The sequence below is a fragment of the Arvicola amphibius genome, chromosome 13 (genome assembly GCF_903992535.2).
Source record: "Arvicola amphibius chromosome 13, mArvAmp1.2, whole genome shotgun sequence".
Classification (NCBI taxonomy): Eukaryota; Metazoa; Chordata; class Mammalia; order Rodentia; family Cricetidae; genus Arvicola; species Arvicola amphibius.
The window spans coordinates 57,271,073-57,290,301 of NC_052059.1; the positions used below are offsets into that span (position 1 = coordinate 57,271,073).

Below are 19,229 nucleotides of genomic sequence, written 5' to 3' on the forward strand. Positions count from 1 at the left end.
TGTTGTTTTGGTTTTGTTTTAGGAGACAGGGTTTTCTAGTGTGGCTTTGGAAGACCTGGCCTGGAACTTGCTCTGTAGACCAGCCTTGGCCTCGAACTCAAAGAGATCTGCCTGCCACTCCCTCCTAAGTGCTAGAATTAAAGGCCCGTGCCACCATGTCTGCGCCTTTAACATTTTTAATGAAAAAAGATTATTTTTATTTTACGTGTATGAGCATTACCTGCCAATGTATGTATGTGCATCACATAGGTTTCTGGTGCCAAAGAGCCAAAACAAGATCCCCTGGAACTAGAGCTGCCATGTGGGTGGCTGGGAACTGAACCCAGGTCCTCTAGAGCAACAAGTGCTCTTACCCACTGTGCTGTCTATCCAGCCCTCCAGTGCCTTTTTTAGCATGGGTGACAATGAAGTATTGGCTGACCTCTTGAGGATGGCAGTAATCTATTTGAAAATTGACTTTTAAAAGAAAACAGTGCAGCTTTTTAAGTTCATCTTCCTCCTTAAACCAAAATGAGTTTAACTGTTCAGGGATGCTGTGCCGTTGTTTGGCACGCAGGGCGTGTCAGGAGCTCCAGCTCCAGGCCGGCCTAGCTGTCATAGTGGGTGCTGTTTAAAAAAGCAAAAGAAAATAAAAATTGCAGTCATGGGTGGTCCAGCCAAACCTGATTACACTGACGGTTTGCAGCGACTGTATTTGACTGTGGCTGCACAGGTGGGTTCTGGATTTTGTTTAGAAATCCCGTAGTTTCTGGGCATGGCGCTGCAGCCTGTACGCCCAGCTGCCCATGAGCTGAGGGAGGTGCATAACAGGGTCAATCCTGCTGTTGTGTGCTACTGACCTAGTGCAGGGGTAATTTCGGGCAACTTAGAGACGTCTCCTTGTCTCCAAAAAACGAAGCGTCAGCAAGGATGTGAGCTCATTGATAGACCTCAGGCCGCAGGGGCAGCTCCCTGTATCTGGTGTGTGACGTCTTCCTCGGGGGCCTTCGGCAGGGTATTTGCCACATGTTCGAGTCTGATGACCCAAACCTGGGGATTTAATCTCTGCTTTGAAGTGGATATTCCTATATTAACCACCTGTGATTCCAGCACGTGGAAAGTTGGAAGGAATGTCATTCAGGTCATCTTCATCTACATATGTAAAGTCAGCGTGTGAATACATAACATCTGTCCTAGAAAACAAGTTAACATCATATTTGATGACATCAGTTATATATTATTATATTTTATGTATTTGCAAGCCTAACAGTTCTTTGATCACACCATCAAAATTATTACCTATAACCTTTGATGGAAAAAACGAGCTGGTCGGAGAAATGGCGCTTCTAGAGGACCCTAGTTAATCCCCATCATTCTAGATGGTGACTCACAGCCATCTGCAACTCCGTCATAGGCACATGTGATACACAAACATATATGCAGACAAAACACCCATATACACAACATTTAATCATAAATATGACAGGAAAAGATAAATTTCTCCTATAGGTACCTTATCCTACTCTTACTTAGTAGCCTGAATTTCTGTTACAATGGAAGGGCCATAATTGGTTTGGAGGCCAGTCTTCATGGGCTTCTCCTGTCATATTTACTAACATAGTCCCCAGCTAAAGCATAAAACCTCTAAACATGTATTTCTTGGGAAAGAATCCCTGCTGTTGAGAAGGGAGCATTCTGGTGGAAAGTCATTCTTACTAAGAAACATAGAGACATAAGGGAAATGTTCACCTTTTCGTTAGGTTACTTTATAGCAAGATTTTTCATTGTTTGCCTTTACTACTGTTGAGTTTTTACTATTCACATATGATTTGAATAACAGCCTGCCTAGTATGGGGCTGTGGTATCTGTTTTATATAGTATTTCTTTGTACATTGAGTGTCTATATCTTGATACCTGGTGGGGAAGTCTTATCTTCTACCACTCAAAAGCTTGGGGAATGATGCATTGGTAGAGTGGGCCTTTCCTAGAAGTAAGCGTCTTGAATATTCTTGCAGTCATAGGATTATGGACGGTACTGTGTATCTGAGTATATAAAATGCCCCTTTTAAAATCTTGTAACCTTAGAGATGCTCATTCCTACTGTTGTAAATTTAAGATGGCACGAGACAAGATGCCATGCACAGAAAGAACTCACGTGGAGGGTTTTTTAGTGGAGAGGGGGAAGGAGAGGCAGAGCGGACAGGCGGGAGACATAGGCAGAGAGGAGAGAAGGAACAGATAGATGGGGAGGTGGGCAAGGGCCCTTTTAGAAGGGAACATAGTGTCCACAGGAGGTGCTCTTAGTGGGCCTCAGCTCAGGACATAGCCTGTCAGGACCCCAAGGGCAGCGCAGTAACAGATGCCTGAATACTGACAACCACACCTTGCCAATACAGTGGTTTAATTTGACTTAATGCCCCACACTTTAAAAAAAGTATAAGGTTTTCTAACGAAAGCTTGGTTCTCTAAAGCATTAAAGTACACAGCAGTTCTGTGGATCCCCAGTAAGATGTACAGAACTTTGTAAGGACTTTAAACATGAATATTCATCCAGTTTTGAATTTGGGACAGTATTCCTTACGTCAGGCGTAAGATTTAAGCGGTACTATTCAAAACACTACCTGGTTTAGGGGGAGGTGTGGTTTTCTGTGTTTATATAACTTAAAATACTTAACTCTCCTAACTTAAACTGAACCTTTTATATTCATAGTCTCTCTCCCTCCACATCTACACACCACACACACACCTACCTAAATCTTTGGAAATAAAAAAAAAAAGGGAGACAAATTCTCAAGAGATTTCTAGTCAAATAATGACTTTTTTTCCAGACTGTTATCTGTCTAAAGTGTTAATGTAGTTATTTATGAAGTAAACAACATAAACTTTTTTTTAATAGAAGGAAACGGGGCGGGGGGGTGGCCTATGTCTTTAATCCTAGCACTCAGGGAGGCAGAGGCAGATCTCTGACTTCAAGGCCAGCCTGGTCTACAAGCTAGGTCCAGGACAGCAGGGCTACACAAGAGAACCCCGTCTCAAAACAAAGGAAAAACTGAACCTAAATCGATAATTGTGGTTATTACACTGCTATTGTGTCCTACTTTATTCATGACTCCAGCATGTTATCCAAACACATTTTTGCAAGAGCAGATTGTATTGCATGTTTCATGTTCTATGGAGACAATACCTAAAGTGTCCTGAGGGGGACTCTTGATGGAGCACAGTAGCTGTAGCTGACCTTGGTACAGCACAGAAAGTTTATCAGTTTTTAAAATGTGTGTTTCTGCCTGCACGTATTGACAGTTCACACGTGCCTGGTGCCCACTGAGGCCAGCAGGTGTTGGATCCTGTGGAACTGAAGTTTACAGTCATTTATGAGCGACCATACTGGTGCTGGTATTCAAACCCCAGATTTCCACAGCTCTTTATATTGGAGCCATCTCTTCAGCTCCTATAGGCAGCTTTAAAGTTGTGGTCAAGGGGCCAGTTATCTGTGAAAGGGAACTATGATGATGAAGGCTTAATTTAAAAAAAAATTTTTTTCTGTTTTTTTCCTTTTAGTTTCCCGAGACAGGGTTTCTCTGAGTCTTTGGAGCCTGTCTTGGAATTCACGTTGTAGACCATGGCTGGCCTCGAACTCAAGAGATCCACCTGCCTCTTGCCTTCTGCTGGGATTAAGGCAGGCATCACCATGCCCGGCTTTCCTTTTAAGGTGGACGTCAAGATGGTTCTGTGGGTAAAGGCATTTGCTGCTGCTGCCTGACCTTGATCTCTGGAACTGACAGGTGGAGAGAAAATGTCCTCCCCCAGAAAGGTTGTCTTCTGACCTATGTTGTAGCATGCCTTCTCACAAAATAAATGTCCAATAAAAATTTCCAATTGTTATTCATATTATCTTTTAGAGTTTAGGTTTATAGAGTTTGGTGGCAATGGTAGAAATCTGAATCTTAAGTATTCTTTATGAAAATAGGGATTATTTTGGAACAGAGAAATTATACTCTGAATAAAAATAATTTTTCAAAATAAAAGTAGGCCACGCATCACCAAGTGGTGTTTTATTAAGTCTTGATTACTATTGGGGACTTTTAAGAGACCGGTTATAAGGGTCTGATTTTTAAATGGCTAAATCTTATTTTTCTATTCCTAGGGTTGTTAAGGCACAATGAAACTACTGCTGAAATTCCCGGCTACTGGTCTAATGTAGAAGAGCTTAAAAGCCAGGTATGCTGGGCTCACTCTGCTGCCTTGTGGTCAGGTGGCAGTTCTTGTTTAGAAGAGCATTTCCCCCATGGGTTGTACTTACTACCCTTGGCATATGTAAGAGTCAGCGTTGGTGTTTGACTAGTTTGAGACAGTCTTATTATGTAACCCACCTATGTAGTCCAAACTAGTCTATGGCTTTTTTTCCATTCTCGTGTATGACTGTTTGGTGTACCATTGTGCTCTGTGCCTACAGATGCCAGAGAGGGCATTAGATTCCCTGGAACTGAGCTGCAGGCAATTGTGAGCCATCGTGTTGGTGCTGGGGATCAAACCTGGCTCTTTCTGGAAGAGCAGCCAGTCTCTTGCCAGGTTATTCTTTTCCTCTCTTAATTCCTTTACCTCAAGCAGCAGAGTGCTGGGGCAACAGGGACGTACAACTCTGTTTTCGATACAGTGTTTCATCTGGGCGAAGCCTGGCCTGCCCGGAACTCACTCTGGAGACCAGGTTGACCCCGAAACAATCTTCTGCTTCTCCCTCCAGAGTGCAGGGATTAAAGGCATGCTCCACCACTGCCCAGCCATTTTACCTGGTGGTCCTCTGGCTTTGAACCAGAGCTTACAGCCCCAGTCAAGAGTTCTAGTGTTTCCTTTTTTTCTCTTTTGGTTGAGACAGTAGCTTACTATGTAGCTCTAGCTGGCCTGGAAGTCTGAAAACCAATCTGGCCTCAAGTGCATCTGCCTCCACCTACTGGTATTAAAGGTAGTGGCCACACGACCAGGCCCAAAGTTTGTTTGTTGGAAGACAGTTTTAAGAGTTTGAGCTGAAACTTTACAATGCCACCTGTGTCTGTGAGAGACAATGCTTGCATGCCGTGTCGTTGAGAACGCTCTTGATTGCTTTCCTTGCATTCTTTCGTGTATAATGTGTGTAGTTTTTGAGGTATACTGGAGCAAGAGAAATAAGGGGGGAATGTTATGTATAGTGTATAGTAAGGATTGCCAGGTCTGCACATAGGGAAACATTGTGTGTGTGTGTGTGTGTGTTGAGAGAGAGAGAGACAGAGACAGACAGACAGACACAGACGACAGGGTTTTTCATTCTTTGGGTTAAGATTTTTCTATGTTGCTGCATACGACCAAAGTTCAGTACAGAAATTTATCTGTGTGGCCCCAAACTCCTCTCACCATCAAACTAGATTAGCCACTGGTCGAGGCTCCTGGGAGACCTTGGCTGAAGCCCCCACATTGTTAATTCTTGGCTGAAACCCTCACATTGTTAATTCTTGAAATGCTGTCTGGCGAATGTTCACTTTGATATCAACATACTGGCTCTCTCTAATGTCTGCACTGCCTCTCCAAAATCATCTCTGTCCTTGACCTTGGGGAATGAGTCCAGACTTTGGGTTCAGAGCAGAAAAAAGGGGCCAGGACCTTCTCATATGGCCAGGTTTAGAAGCTGCAGTTGAAGGAGCTTCTGCTCCAGTGTTTCTGAATAGCACTGTGAGTAGGTGGATATCTAGACTGGAAATGTCTAGTGAGTCTAGAGGAGAGAAGGGTCTTGCAGGATCTGATTCAGATTTCTCTCATTTGTGGCAGGAAATTCGTAGTCTTTTGGAACAGATTGTCATGAAAGACACACAATTGTCTGCAGGATGGCTGCTCAGGTACAAGCTTGGTCATGCTGCTCCACCCACTGGCTTCAGAGCTCCTCTCAGCCCCAGATTTATGACGTTTCCCTAGGGTTCCTTTGGAAAGTATGGGGTTTTAGAAATGTTGTAGAATGTATGCTAGGAATACGGATGGTTCCTTTCTTCTACATCTGCTTAGGAAAGAATCATATTTCCTGTTTTGCTATACTAACAATGTAAGATTTTATAGTGTTGTTGGCAAAATCTCTAATAGTGTTTCTTTGTTCCTGTCCTAGTTTTGCCTGTTGCAGGTATAGTGCTGTTGACCAGCAGTGGCGGGTGCTGCCTGAGACCTAAGAAGCATCTACAGCAGGACACTCAAGGATCAAAGAAAGGCTGTGCCATCACAGGCATGGCCTATGTAGCCTTCAAAAAAGGGATAAAATACATTAAAAAAAAAAAAAAAAGGCCTGTAAGTGGACTTGTCATTAAAGCACCTGCTTTATAGTATAGATTAAAAAGGAAATGATAGAAAAGAAATAACAGAAAAACATAAAGGAAGCTAAATTACTGTCTGATGTACTTTTAAATATAACAAAAGTGGCACCGAAAAGTCTACTCTCATCACAAACTAGGAAAATGCCATTTCATTTAATATGGTGAGTGTATGACTGGCGCAACCTTGGACAGGGCTTGGTGGTGCACTTGGAGACAGGTAAATTCTCTTAATTTGGGGACAGTTTGGTCTGCATGGTGAATTCCAAGAGACAGGGCTCAAAAAAAAGGGGAAAAAAAAAAAATCTATCTTTAGGTATATTGTATATATAGCCTCTGGATTTTGAGAAGACCTACACACGTAACAAATGTATTGACTGCTAAAGCTTTGGTGATTCTAGTTCAACAAATTATTTTCTTTAGGACTGAAACTTTTCCCCACTCTCCCGCTTTCCTCTTTTAGCCTTGGCTGTCCTCGAACTCACAGAGAACTAACTACCTGCCTCTGCCTCCTGAATGCTGGGATTCAAGGCTGAGCCTGAAGCAGGATTACAGGGATGGACCCAGCAAGTATTCTTGTAGTAAGAGCTTGTCTAAACAGTGCCTGTGTGTACATGCATGACATTTCTACTTACTGATGAAGATTTGTCTCTTACAGCAGGCTTTGGCCAAAAAAAAAGAATGGCCCGAAAATTTGCCATAAGACACATTTCTACAACTCAGGATTTTAATTTTGTTCAGACAGGTTCTCTCAGTTAAGTTTCTAACTCATTCTATACCAAACATGTCCTTGAAGCTTCTTCCTTGCCTCCCTTTGCTTTTCTTCACCTTGGTCAGTGTAACTCACTGTACGAAGCAAAACACAAGTCTTATTCATACACTTAATGCACTCTCCTGCTGCGGACTCCCCATCTCCAAGAGCATTCCAACTCACTTTAGTTGCACAGTAATGAATTGTTTGGAAAGGGGTGCATGCCGTAGGTAGGCATGGCTGGCCTGACTAGAGTCTAGAGTCAGCCAGGAGCCACCATAGCCCAGCTTGAATCTGTGTTTTCAAAGACTACTCAAAAGACTAGTAGAAAATTTCAAGTTCAAAAGTTTTTAATAAATAGTTCTCATATGTACTGTTCCACATTGTGGAAATAAACTATGCAGAACATTGAACGTTCGAACAATGGCACAAACACTACATATAGACTATGCCATTATAAAGGCCTTGTTGTCCTTACCAGGCAACAAACAGGCTTAAATTGCAAGTTTATAGGGAAACTATATTGAAACAGTTCAGATGCGCCAGGATTCCACACTGTTCCAGACCGGGTCTCGGTCCTTAGGTCAGTGCAGCTGCACTCTGTATGCACCTATTAGCAACTTGACCTAAAATGAAAATGAGTGTTAGTACACATGAAAGCTCCCACCTTGTAAGAATATTGGGTTGCTGCTATTTCCAGCTAAAAAGTGACTGTATTAAAAAAAAATACCAGCTTTCTTTCACATGGAGATCGTGCCTAGCCATAATGGCAGATCAGTACTCAAGGCAGGACTGCAATGCGCTGCGGAGATGCCCTCCAGACTTCACCTTCAGCTAGTGCACACTGCCTCAGAGAGCCAACTCCCTGCCCTAAGAGAGAGGATTCTTATGGACCCTGAGCAATGACAACCTGAGCAGTCACCCTACATATGAAAGCAAAGATTTTCACCTTGGCAAAGGGTGATTCCGTCAACCTTATAAACAACTTATTGGGGCCGGCGACAGGGCTGAACGAGTAAACAAAGTGACTATCCTAGAGGGAAAGAGAAAATAAGTCAGACTCACATCTTTGACAATCTACAAACCCTAGAACCTTTTACAGTGGAGACCAGTAAACTGAGGGTTTTTTCTTTCTTTTTAAGTTTGGGACAGGATCATCCCTGTGTAGCCCAGACTGGCCTCAGACTTGATGGCTCAGCTTCTGGTTAGGGTTGTTTGCTTTTTTAAATATGCTGAATGTGGTGTCAAAAATTTTATCACCTTCTGCCTTAATGCCATGAAACATGATCTCTCACTGATCAGGCTGGCCAGTCCAATCACTTGGCATCTTGTCCTCACCCACTGTGATATGCATGTACACAAATGTTCTTACCCACTCAAGTCTCCCACATCCCACCCTCAAGTTTGTTTGTTCTGAATCAGTATAGTGTAATTTCATTTTAAGATCACATTCCACTCAGCATTTGGGAACAATGTTTAAGTTCAAGTCTTACCAGGGCCTTGATATTGAGACCCTATCTCAACACTAAAACACACAAACATCTAAGTGTTCTAATACATAAATATATATATGTAAGCACAGAAGAAATGACTATATTCATTTTAACAATGGCACCAGGAAAGAATTCCACAAATGGCAAAATGTAAAATTTTAAGTTAGGAGTGATGGTGCACATATGTGACCTGACATCAGAATTAAGCAATCATGTAAGAGTATCAGGAATCGAAGGTTTGTTTGGTAGCTTTATTTCAACCAAATCAAAACCATAACACACCAAAAGGCATTCCTTTATGTCAAAAGAATTATACATTAGGTATAAATGAGCCAATCAGCTTTATAATATAGAGATTTCTGTGTGATTTTCTTTTGGGCTTGCTGGCTTTGGGGTACCGGGCAGGACAGAAACCCCACAAACAAGCAGGGCCTTCAATGTTACATAGGGTACATAATGCTATCAGGCATAAACACAACCATTTTATTCTGGCCTCATGTAAAAGGTCTCAGGCTAAGAATTTCTTCTCAGAATGTTGGTCTAGACCATATATATATTAGTGGCATTAACGTGAATTTAAGTACTTCTTATAAACAAAATTTTGGCCACTTTTATAAAAAAAATGGGAGTTGCCCAAGTGTCACTATTAATTAAAATGAACATCTTTCATATGTACGCGCATCTGTGTGTATGTATGGTGTGGCAACACCCATACCAAGGTACTTAAAGCACCGAGACACATTAAAGACCTTAAGAAAACGTTAAAGTCACATGACTTTTGATCACAATTTTCAGTTAACCTACAGAAAATCTTACCAGAAAAACAGGAAGTTGAAATTTATCATTTAAAACTACAGCTTGTACACTGCATGGTCCCAGAGCCGAGCAATAACTTCTTTACCCAAAAAGTTGCAGTGGAAAATAAAAGAGGCAGGACACCAGAGCCTGAAGAAGGGATGAGTAGAAAAGATTAATGCTATCAGTGTTGTGGGGGTGAGGGTCGTCCCTGCTGGCAGTAGAAGTCCCTGGTAGATCCTCCTGCCACTTGTACAAGAAGCCTGAGAAGGCTCCACTCAAAACACTTGCACTTTATCCTACAGTTTGAAACCACAAAACTTGACTTCTTGTTCAAGCAACCACCAGGGTTTTCATGTTTGTTTTTTTTTCTACTGAAATTAGTATTTTGTGTGCGTGTTTATCTGGACCTGCTGCCTGCAGAGACAGAAAAGAGGAGATTAGGAAACCCTGGAAATGAGTTAGAGGTGTGAGCTGTCATGCGGTTGCTGGAAGCTGAACCCAGGTCCTCTGCAGAGAAGCATCCACTCTCAACCGCTGAGCCATCTCTCTGGCCTCAGTTACTGTGTCCTCACAACAAAAAAGTTTACATAGTTTGACATCAATGTGTGGTAGGTGAGGACAACCTTTGCGAGCTGTGATCTCTCCTATCGTGTGGGCTCCCAGAATGAGCCTAAGCCATCAGTGCTTGGTGTGCAAGCATCTCTATATGTAACACGCAACAACACTACAAACAAACAACTTGGGAACCAGCAACATGGTTTAGGAGACAGAAATGCATGTAACCTAATTAACCAGTCCACTGGTTATAGTTTTCAGGAATCAAAGCCTCTCCAGAAGTATAAGTTCTACTTGCTTACATTATCATTAAAGAGTTTTTGTTTTGGTGGTAACATGGAAATGAACTTGTGAAAGCTAAGCTATACCCTACAACCTCCTATCCTTAGAAAGCATGGATAGCCATAAAAATTTATCAGAATAAATAGGATTTCTGGTTCCATGCAAGTAAGAAAAAGCAAAACAAAAAAATAATTATGTAGGTGTGATTGGTTCAGAATCTATCAAGAGGCCATTTACAGCAGGCATAAGGTGGATATAAGACATGTCCTTGATGTCAATTGATAAGTTAACAAAATGACTGTGTGTGCATATCCATCTATCACCCATCTATATCTAACCTACCTATGGTAACATCAAGCCAAATTCCCCTTCCCTTCAATACACACGGCCTAGATAACCTGAGTCAGTCAGGGTATTGTGTGCTCTAAGCCCGAATACGTAAGAGGCCAAGGAAGGAGGACTGTCAGGGACTAAAGACAAGCCCTAGGCTACAGAGAAAGCCTGTCTCAAAGATAACAAAACTAAACCAAATTCACTAGCCAGCAAGGCAGCAATTAGCTGTCTTTGACTGGTATAGTAAGTACTACACAGATTTCAAGTAGTTCGAGGATAGCTTCAAATTCACTACTGTCCCAAAAAGATAAACTCGCCTCTTCACCTCCTGAGTGCTGGGATTATTGGGATGCGCCACTAAGCACAGTTTATGAAAGTAAGGAGAGCAAAACAACCCATTTATGTGGTGCTGGGGACCGAGCTAGAATATTTTGTACAATAAGCAAAACACTCTGCCTCAGCGCCTCAACAAGTGCCAAGGTGGCTGGAGAGACGGCCCAGTAAGTAAAGGCACCTGCTGCCAAACCCGACCACGTTTTCACTCCCAAAGAACCTGCACAGTGAAAGGAGAGAACCAATTCCCCAAACTGTTCTCACTTGCACACGCATTCTGGCATTAGCATACCCACACACAAACAAAAAGGAATGAAAAAAAATGTTTAGGAAGCTGGAGACGATGGCTCAGCAGTTAAGAGCACTGGGTGTCCTTCCAGAGGGCCAGGGGTTCAATTCCCAGCAACCAACATGGCAAGCTCACAACCCTAACTGTAGTTCCAGGGAACCTGACACCCATGGCAAACAGTGAAGAACAAAGTTAAATTCAATAATAAATAAATAAATAATAAAGGGAGCTGGAGAGATGGCTCAGTGGTTAAGAGCACTGACCTGCTCTTCTAGAGGTCCTGAGTCAATTCCCAGCAACCACATGGTGGCTCACAACCATCTGTAAATGATCTGGTGCCCTCTTCTGGCATGCAAACATACATGGAAGAATGTTGTATACATAATAAATAAATCTTTTTTTAAAAAAAAAAAAAAAGGAAAGGGAAACTGTAAACAGTTCCTAAAGGATGGTGCTTGTGTGCGACAGTTAAAGGACACTTAGTCCCACCCCAGGCTGCACGTGGTGGAAGAGAAAACTGACTCCTGCAGTTATCCTCTGACCTCCACCCTGCACCATGCATGAATGCAAACTTGCACGCATGTGCACAATATGTGTAACTTAAAAGTGTCCTAGGATAACACCTGGATCATAAATAACGTGCAAAAATCTTTTTAGTTCCTAGAAGTCTTCAAATGCATGTCAGTCATAATACATTATGATGGGGTTTACATCAATGCTTTAAGAAAACAAAAACAAAACCCTTTTATTCTGTGTATGCACCCATATAGCACGTGGTTGGAGGCCAGCAAGAGGACACTTTGGGGGTTGATTCTCTACCATGTGGAATTTAGAGATCAAATTCAGGTCATCAGGCTTGGTGGCATAAGCAAGCACCCCTATTTCCCCACTTAAAGTAGAGAAGGTGATCTGCCCTCCTTGAGTGTGCCATGGTTCAAACGTAGAAGACAGGACAGCCCTTAGGAGTAGGTTCTCTTCTACTATGGAATTCTTGTGATTGAACTTGGGCCAGCCCTTCTTGCTTATTTATCCGTTTATAACTTCATATATTCATCTAATATACTCTGCTCATATTCTAGCCATCATTACCTCTTATTCCCTTCCCGTCCCCACCAAGCAACTGCTTCTTCCCAATAGGTCCCCCCCCGCCCCGCTTTTTTGTTTTGCTTTTGCGAGATGGGGTCTCTTTATGTAAACAGTTCTGGCTGTCATAGAACTCATGCTTGTAGATCAAGCTGACTCTACCTAACTCTTGATTGCACCTGCTTCTTAGGTGTTGTGGAATTAAAAGGCACCATTGCCGAACTATTTTGTTTTTGATGGCCACTTTATTTAGTTTAAGGTTGCCTACATGAGCATGGCTGGGTTATTCCATTAATCAATGATCTTCTAGGCATCATTACTGCTTATAGCTCTGTCATTAATTCCAATGGGAGGGGGGACAGAACTTATTGCTGACACACAACCCCCAAGGCTATCTTGACTACATAGTGAGACCCTGTCTCATAAGCACAACAAAAACAAAAACAACAGAAAAAGAAAACAATGGAAACCCAGTAGACACAATAAAATTTAGGAGGAAAAAAAAAGGTTCTAGGCATAGCATTGTTAGACTTAATTACCAATATAGTTATCAAGAAACCAACCCCTAACATTTGAGAGGACTCCAGTGGTAGATAAAGTGGGATGGAGAGGCTTCCCTGCCAGAGCAGCTCTGCCAGCTATCGCAGTGGACTCTGCTAAAAAGTTCCTGGAAAGTAAGGTCTACTTAGGAATAAACTCATCTTAACAGACTAGAGCTTCAAACACTCAAGTTTGAAGGGGAGCATATGCTTACCTTCTGGTATGTTTTGAGGAGGCCTTGTAATTGAAAATCTGTTGAGAATCTGGTCCCTCGCAGAGTCGATGACAACTATTGGGGAAAAACAGCTTCCAACAAAAGCAAGGGCGAGATTCAAGTAATCGTCTGATTGTTTCTTCTGCAACTCTTGAAAGTCTAGTGAGAAAAGACTAGAGACTGTTAATAGTTGGGCATGGTGACTCAGAACTCAGATATTGCCATGAGTTTGAGGGTCACCCTGGGCTAGAGTGGAGACCCTATCTTAACTGTTAATGTAGGTAGTAAATGAATTATTACACTGTACCACACAATTAACTATTAACAATATAAACTCCAGCTACCTTGATCTGATCATTACACTTTGTGTACTATATCATTTTAACATTGTATCCCACTGTAAAATTCATGTTTAAAATACATACATTAGGGGGTTACAGATGTAGCTCAGTATGAAACCCAGGGGTAAGATCACTAGCGCCACACAAACCAGATTATGAGGGTATGCATCTATATTCCTGGTACTTAGGAGGAAGTCAAGGAAAGAAGCCATTCTCCATCCTCAGCTACAGTGAGTCTGAAACTAGACTAGAATACATGAGATCCTGCCTTCCCTTTACACCCCTCTGCAGAAGGAAACCACCTAAGGATGTATTTATGATGTATAAGGCCCATAAAGCTTCCTACTACTTTGCTTCCTTTTGTTTTTTGGGACAGGGATTCTCTGTATATCCTTAGCTATCCTAGAACTCACTGTAGAACAGCCTGGCCCTGAACTCAGAGATCCGTCTGTCTTTGTCTCCTGAAATTTCTAATGAAAAATTAGAATGAGAGCCCCTCAGTCCTAAGCAAAGAAAGATGGCTGGGCACCATCCCTGACAGGTGCATTTAAATTCTCTGCATTTAACCTATATGTTCAGGAAAAAAATTAAAGAAAAAAAAAGGCGGGGGGTGGGGTAGGGATGAACTGGCCTCCAGGGATTCTTTATGGGAAACAGGCTGTCAAGTAGACACACTAGGGCAGATGCAACTCAGTCCCTTGCCTAGAATTTAGTTTACTTTTTGTTTAGAATATATGGTGTCTAGTTTTCAAGTTCAGAAGGCAACGGGCTTGTTTTTCTAGGCTGTCTCACCAGGGACCAGGGTGAAAACTAAGGACCTTACTTTTCAAAGCAGTGTTTGGCAAGCATTGCCAAAAAATTTTGTTTTTAGGTAGTACTGGGGATGGAACTGGCAGGCTTTAGCATATGCTAGGCAAAAGCTCACAGAACCACAAACTCAGCCCATCAAAAGAATTCTTCACTGATAAAGACACAAACTTGGAACAAAAATGGTTCCAAAAGGACTTCAAAAATAAAGCACTTGGTGGGCTGGAGAGATGGCTCAGCGGTTAATGAGCATTCATTACCTCTCTTCCAAAGGTCCTGAGTTCAATTCCCAGCACCACATGGTGGCTCACAACCATCTGCAATGAGTTCTGGTGCTCTCTTCTGGCCTTCAGGCATACACACAGACAGAATATTGTATATATAATAAATATTTTTTTAAAAAAGCACTTGGGTAGGTTAGAGAGCTGTTGGAGAAGACGACACAGATGTCACTTCTAGTCTCCACATGCACACTCCTCCCTCTCTACACCCATGTGCCATGAAAGATGTTAGCCAAATTAAGAGTAAGACAACTTTTTTGAGAAGAGTCTTACATAGTCTAGTCTGGCCATGAACCAACATTATTGGGCAAAGACTCTTCTTGCCCTAACCTCCTAAATGGCATTTTACCAAGCTACAGCTCCATCCTAGATTTACCATGTTAAGGAATGGTCCCAGGGTTTTCTAAGATTTTAGTAACCTGCACAAACAGGGACCTAATAAATATGCCAATTATGAAATGCATTATCTACTGAGGAAAGAAATCCAAGAGGATAATCTTTTTTCAACATTTTCCTACACAAACTATTCCAAATATGATATCCTCAAATAGTCGTTATCTCATTCTGACTTAACCATGCACATTTTCTTGACACTTACGTTTCCAAATGGCTCTCAGCAGTTCGTACACAAGCACATTGTTACACTGTTTTGCAAAGGACAATGCACTATTTTGGTGCTTTGACAAAATATTGCAGTCAGCTCCACATTCAATCACCAGGAGCGCACAATGTCTGATTTCCTCTTTTACATGCCTAATCAGAAAAGAAGAGTGGCAAGGTTTTTCAATTTAAACCAGAGTACTTCAGGTGGGGTGGTTAGTTTTCTCCACACACAACGTCTGGCGCTCTTTTTTCAAGAGGGCAAAGCATAGTACAGGAAGGAAGACAGCTGAAGCCAGGTCTTAACCAGCATTTAGTAACAGGACAAGCACAGAAGAAGTAAACTATAGGTTTCAGCAAGGAGGAGCAGTCAGTCCTCAGGACAAAAGTCCTGATTGTCTAGACTTTCATCTACAATCCCACCCCAAGCTGCTGCTTGCCTCTGGCTGCCAAGCTCTAACTCAGGAAAATCAGCTATCACCTGCAAAATTCTACCCCCTAAAACACTGGAGAACTGCTCACATAATCCCTGTCACTATTTAGGTTCAGACTAATACTACTTCAGTTACCTCAGGAACCTTCCTACAAGTCTCTCTTTCTTGACTCCCCCCTCCCTCCCGAACTAACCCCAGTCCTGTGCCCTCAGGAACAACCCCCAATCCTGATGATCCTGTAGAATACTGTATTCCCCCCGTCCTGTGGCTCTTTCTTCTACTGAGGTGCAAGTGCCTGCTGTCTAGCAGTTTTCTTAGTAAGACAGTACTCTGAAGACTAAAGACACAAGCCCAGACTCCTGAATAAAAGGACTGTACCACCGAAATCAGGTTTAGGAGGGGCTCACAAAGCAATGACCAAGTCTTTAAGGGTCTGGCAGGAGGCACAAGAGAAATAACACAGGGTTCAGGATAAGCCTGAGGTTGCACTACAATCCAACTCACTGCTGCATACCTGACAGAGTGGAATGTGGTATTGTAGAAAAATCCTTACTTAGAACACAAGCTTATGCAAAAGTGCAACCTCAGGGAAGAGAGAAGACAGAGTCACCTAGGGACACCTAATTCAACTGAGTCCTAACAAAACTAGGAGCCAGAAACTGGAACTACTGCAGAGGAAGGAGCCACTCTGGGGCCAAGCTCAGTGAGGTACACACAACCTACCACTCAAAGAAGGGCACAAGCAGGGTGGGCTGGCAGCAGCTGGAAGACTCAACAATCTTCAACTCAAAACTTATCTGCAAGCCACAATTTCAAAGGAGGTAGACTCACCAATACAAATAATGAGAGCACATCATGGTCCTTTCATATTCCCAGGCTTTCAAACCCTATGAAGATGGGTGTTGGGCACCCTTTCATGTACTATAGGGATCCTGGTTGTATTCCTTATTCCTGCTAGATTCAGCTGAATGTGTATGGACCTCTGATGTCATTTTCTTAACTGGCACTGGACATAGTAAATGCTTCTAGGAAAAGCCTAGCTTAGCAGACAAACTCTTCCTTCTGTCTTGTCTGGAGACCACCACAAACACCTATCTATAAATCTCTAATAAATTACACTGTGCAATCCTGGCTTTATCTGCCTCTCTCAATACCATCTGCTTCTAGCAGAGTTCTCAATCACTGAAACACTCACAGTCCCTTCCGTTCCCGACCTGTGCCGATACATTTCTTCTGCTGACTCAATGCCTACCACCTTCATCCGAAGGCTGTTGCTGGGTCCCTTAGACTGAGCTTCTTCCAGTACATTACTGACCCCACCATATTCTACTGCTCTGCTGAATTCCAGGGACTACCCTGCTTTAATGTTTCTCCCAGTCTGCAGTGCCAACACGCATACCCAGGGTGAAACTAAGACTTACTTTCATGAGCGCAGTCTCTCCATTACTTTGCTGGACATTTACAAAAGCTCCAGCTTCCAAAAGAATAGCCACAGTGGTTAAAAAATTCTATTAAAAAACAAAAACCAAATTTAATTCCAAGACTTCTTTAAAGTACACTGACAGTGTACCTAGGAACTGTACCCATTATAATTACCACCCAGGTAAGTCGTATTCTAAATCTGATTACAAAGTACTGCTAATGTCAAAATTTAATTCACAAGTCACAGACTCACTGAAATCACACAGTAAGGCTATGTTATGACTTATTTAACTACAAAAACAGATTCTCAGTGTCCCTTCATGCAGTCAGGTCTCAACCTTCTCAGCAGCATGAATGAGGGCTGTAGTCCCGTTTTTCTGGCGCCCGTTCACTTTTGCACCTTTGGTGATAGGAGCCTCAGCAGGTCGTCCTGTCCTCCTGCTGCAGCCAACATCAGCAGTGTCATCCCGCTAGAATCCTGGGAGTTCGTTAAGGAGAAACCACATATTCTAGAATCAGAAACATTTTAGACACAAGTCTCTGCTGTCAAGATATTTCAATGAGAAATCGCTGAAGTACATTAATTTAAGCATCCACTTAGGTAAGGTTGCTTACTAAAATATTCTAATAAATCATCAGAAACTAATCTTCAGGATTTCTGTATGTGTATACGTGTGTTCAGAGGGGGAGATGTACATGTGCATATGTTCGAACCATGCATAAAGACCACTGTTTTCCTCAAAGGCTTTCCACCTTAACACCTGTGTATCTCCATGGGGTTTATGCGCATGTCAGAAGACATCAGATCTCCTGGAACTGTAGTTACAGGCTATGTGAGCCACCCAACATGTGTGCTGAGAACTCTGCACGTATACTCTTAAATCATTGAACTATCTCTCCAGCCCCCTCTCCACCTTATTTATTATTTTTAAAATATTTATTTTATTATGTGTACAGTATTCTGTCTGTGTGTCTTCTGCAGGCCAGAAGAGGGCACCAGACCCCTGTACAGATGGTTGTGAGCCACCATGTGGTTGCTGGGAATTGAACTCAGGACCTTTGGAAGAGCAGGCAATGCTCTTAACCTCTGAGCCATCTCTCCAGCCCCGCCTTATTTATTTTTCCCCAAACAAAGTTTTCTCGATATAGATATGAATAATTTACATTGATATGAATCTTGGTTTACTAATTTAAGGTCAATTTTGTTATATGCATATTTCTAATCTTGATTAAGGTATTGTAATTGTGTAGTTTCATTTAAAAATGTAATGTATAATTAGGAAATATAGGTTGTTAATGGATAATCATCGATAATAGTCAAGCTTATAGTCATGTTAGTTAGATTTTCTATATACAGAGATATATTTTAATTAGATAGGCATTTTTCATATCTTTCAAAGACTACAGAATATGGCATTTAATGTTTTAATAACTTAGGGCTTTTCATGACAATGAGACACGTCTGCTCCTGGCAGCACCAATCTACTTCAAGAGGAAGATGGGCATCAAAGAGTCTCCTATGGCGTTTGTTAGCCATTTGGGCAAGAAAACTGCTCTTGCCTAGACTTGATGCATAAACTGGACACGAAGAACCCACAGAGATGACTGCTGAACTTGCCTAAAGGTGGAGATGATCCTTCGGGGTTCCTGTTTCATGAAAGAGTCTGCGAGATATTCTGCAGGATACAAAAGAAAGTGACTAAACTGCCTTTGAAGTTCCTGCTTCATGGAAAAGTCTGCTGGACACTATGGGCCTATAGGCTGAAGATGGATGCCCCAATAGTACAGAGGAACTTTGGGTGACTGTCCAGGCAGCAAGGACCTCTCTGTCAATTCTAGAGTTTGGAAGCTGCTTACAATGTTACTTCCTGTTTACTTAGGTAATATTATATCTTTCTGGAGTCTTGATGGCGTTGAAGAATAGATAGTTATAGTTTTCCATTGTTATGATAAAAGATAAAATAGATATAAATATTGTAACTGTAATTCTTGCTTGATAACTGTTTTGTTATATGTAATTTTACTATGGTAAAGTAAAGCCTTCCTTTTTGTTTAAACAGAAAAAGGGGGGAAATGGTGTAGGAGGTCTTTCAGTATTGTGTTGCTTTCATTGGTTAATCAATAAAGAAACTGCTTGGCCTGATAGGGCAGAACTTATATAGGCAGAGAAGACAGAACTGTATTTGGGAGGAAGAAAGCAGCAGATAGAGCCAAGCAGCCATGAAGCTGCCAGGTCAGACAAGCTGATTCTTTCCCTGTAAGCCACGACCTTGTGGTGACATACAGATTATTAGAAATGGGTTGAATCAAGATGTGAGAGTTAGCCAATAAGAGGGCTAGAGCTTATGGGTCAAGCAATAATTTAATTAAT

At 42.0% G+C, this 19,229-nt stretch overlaps 1 protein-coding gene across 1 annotated transcript in view; it reads right to left on the bottom strand.

The window, feature by feature from the left end:
* Nucleotides 1-7,385: 7,385 nt before the first annotated feature.
* The window catches only part of Mphosph8 (M-phase phosphoprotein 8), a 37,752-nt gene continuing 25,908 nt past the window's right edge, over nucleotides 7,386-19,229 (bottom strand). The window contains 12 exon segments of the mRNA XM_038309692.2: nucleotides 7,386-7,679; nucleotides 8,003-8,086; nucleotides 9,363-9,424; nucleotides 9,427-9,475; nucleotides 9,478-9,491; nucleotides 12,974-12,995; nucleotides 12,997-13,146; nucleotides 15,014-15,127; nucleotides 15,129-15,155; nucleotides 16,858-16,944; nucleotides 17,197-17,270; nucleotides 17,273-17,328. Of these exon segments, the coding sequence (XP_038165620.1) occupies nucleotides 7,638-7,679; nucleotides 8,003-8,086; nucleotides 9,363-9,424; nucleotides 9,427-9,475; nucleotides 9,478-9,491; nucleotides 12,974-12,995; nucleotides 12,997-13,146; nucleotides 15,014-15,127; nucleotides 15,129-15,155; nucleotides 16,858-16,944; nucleotides 17,197-17,270; nucleotides 17,273-17,328 (781 nt within the window). The 3' untranslated portion in view covers nucleotides 7,386-7,637.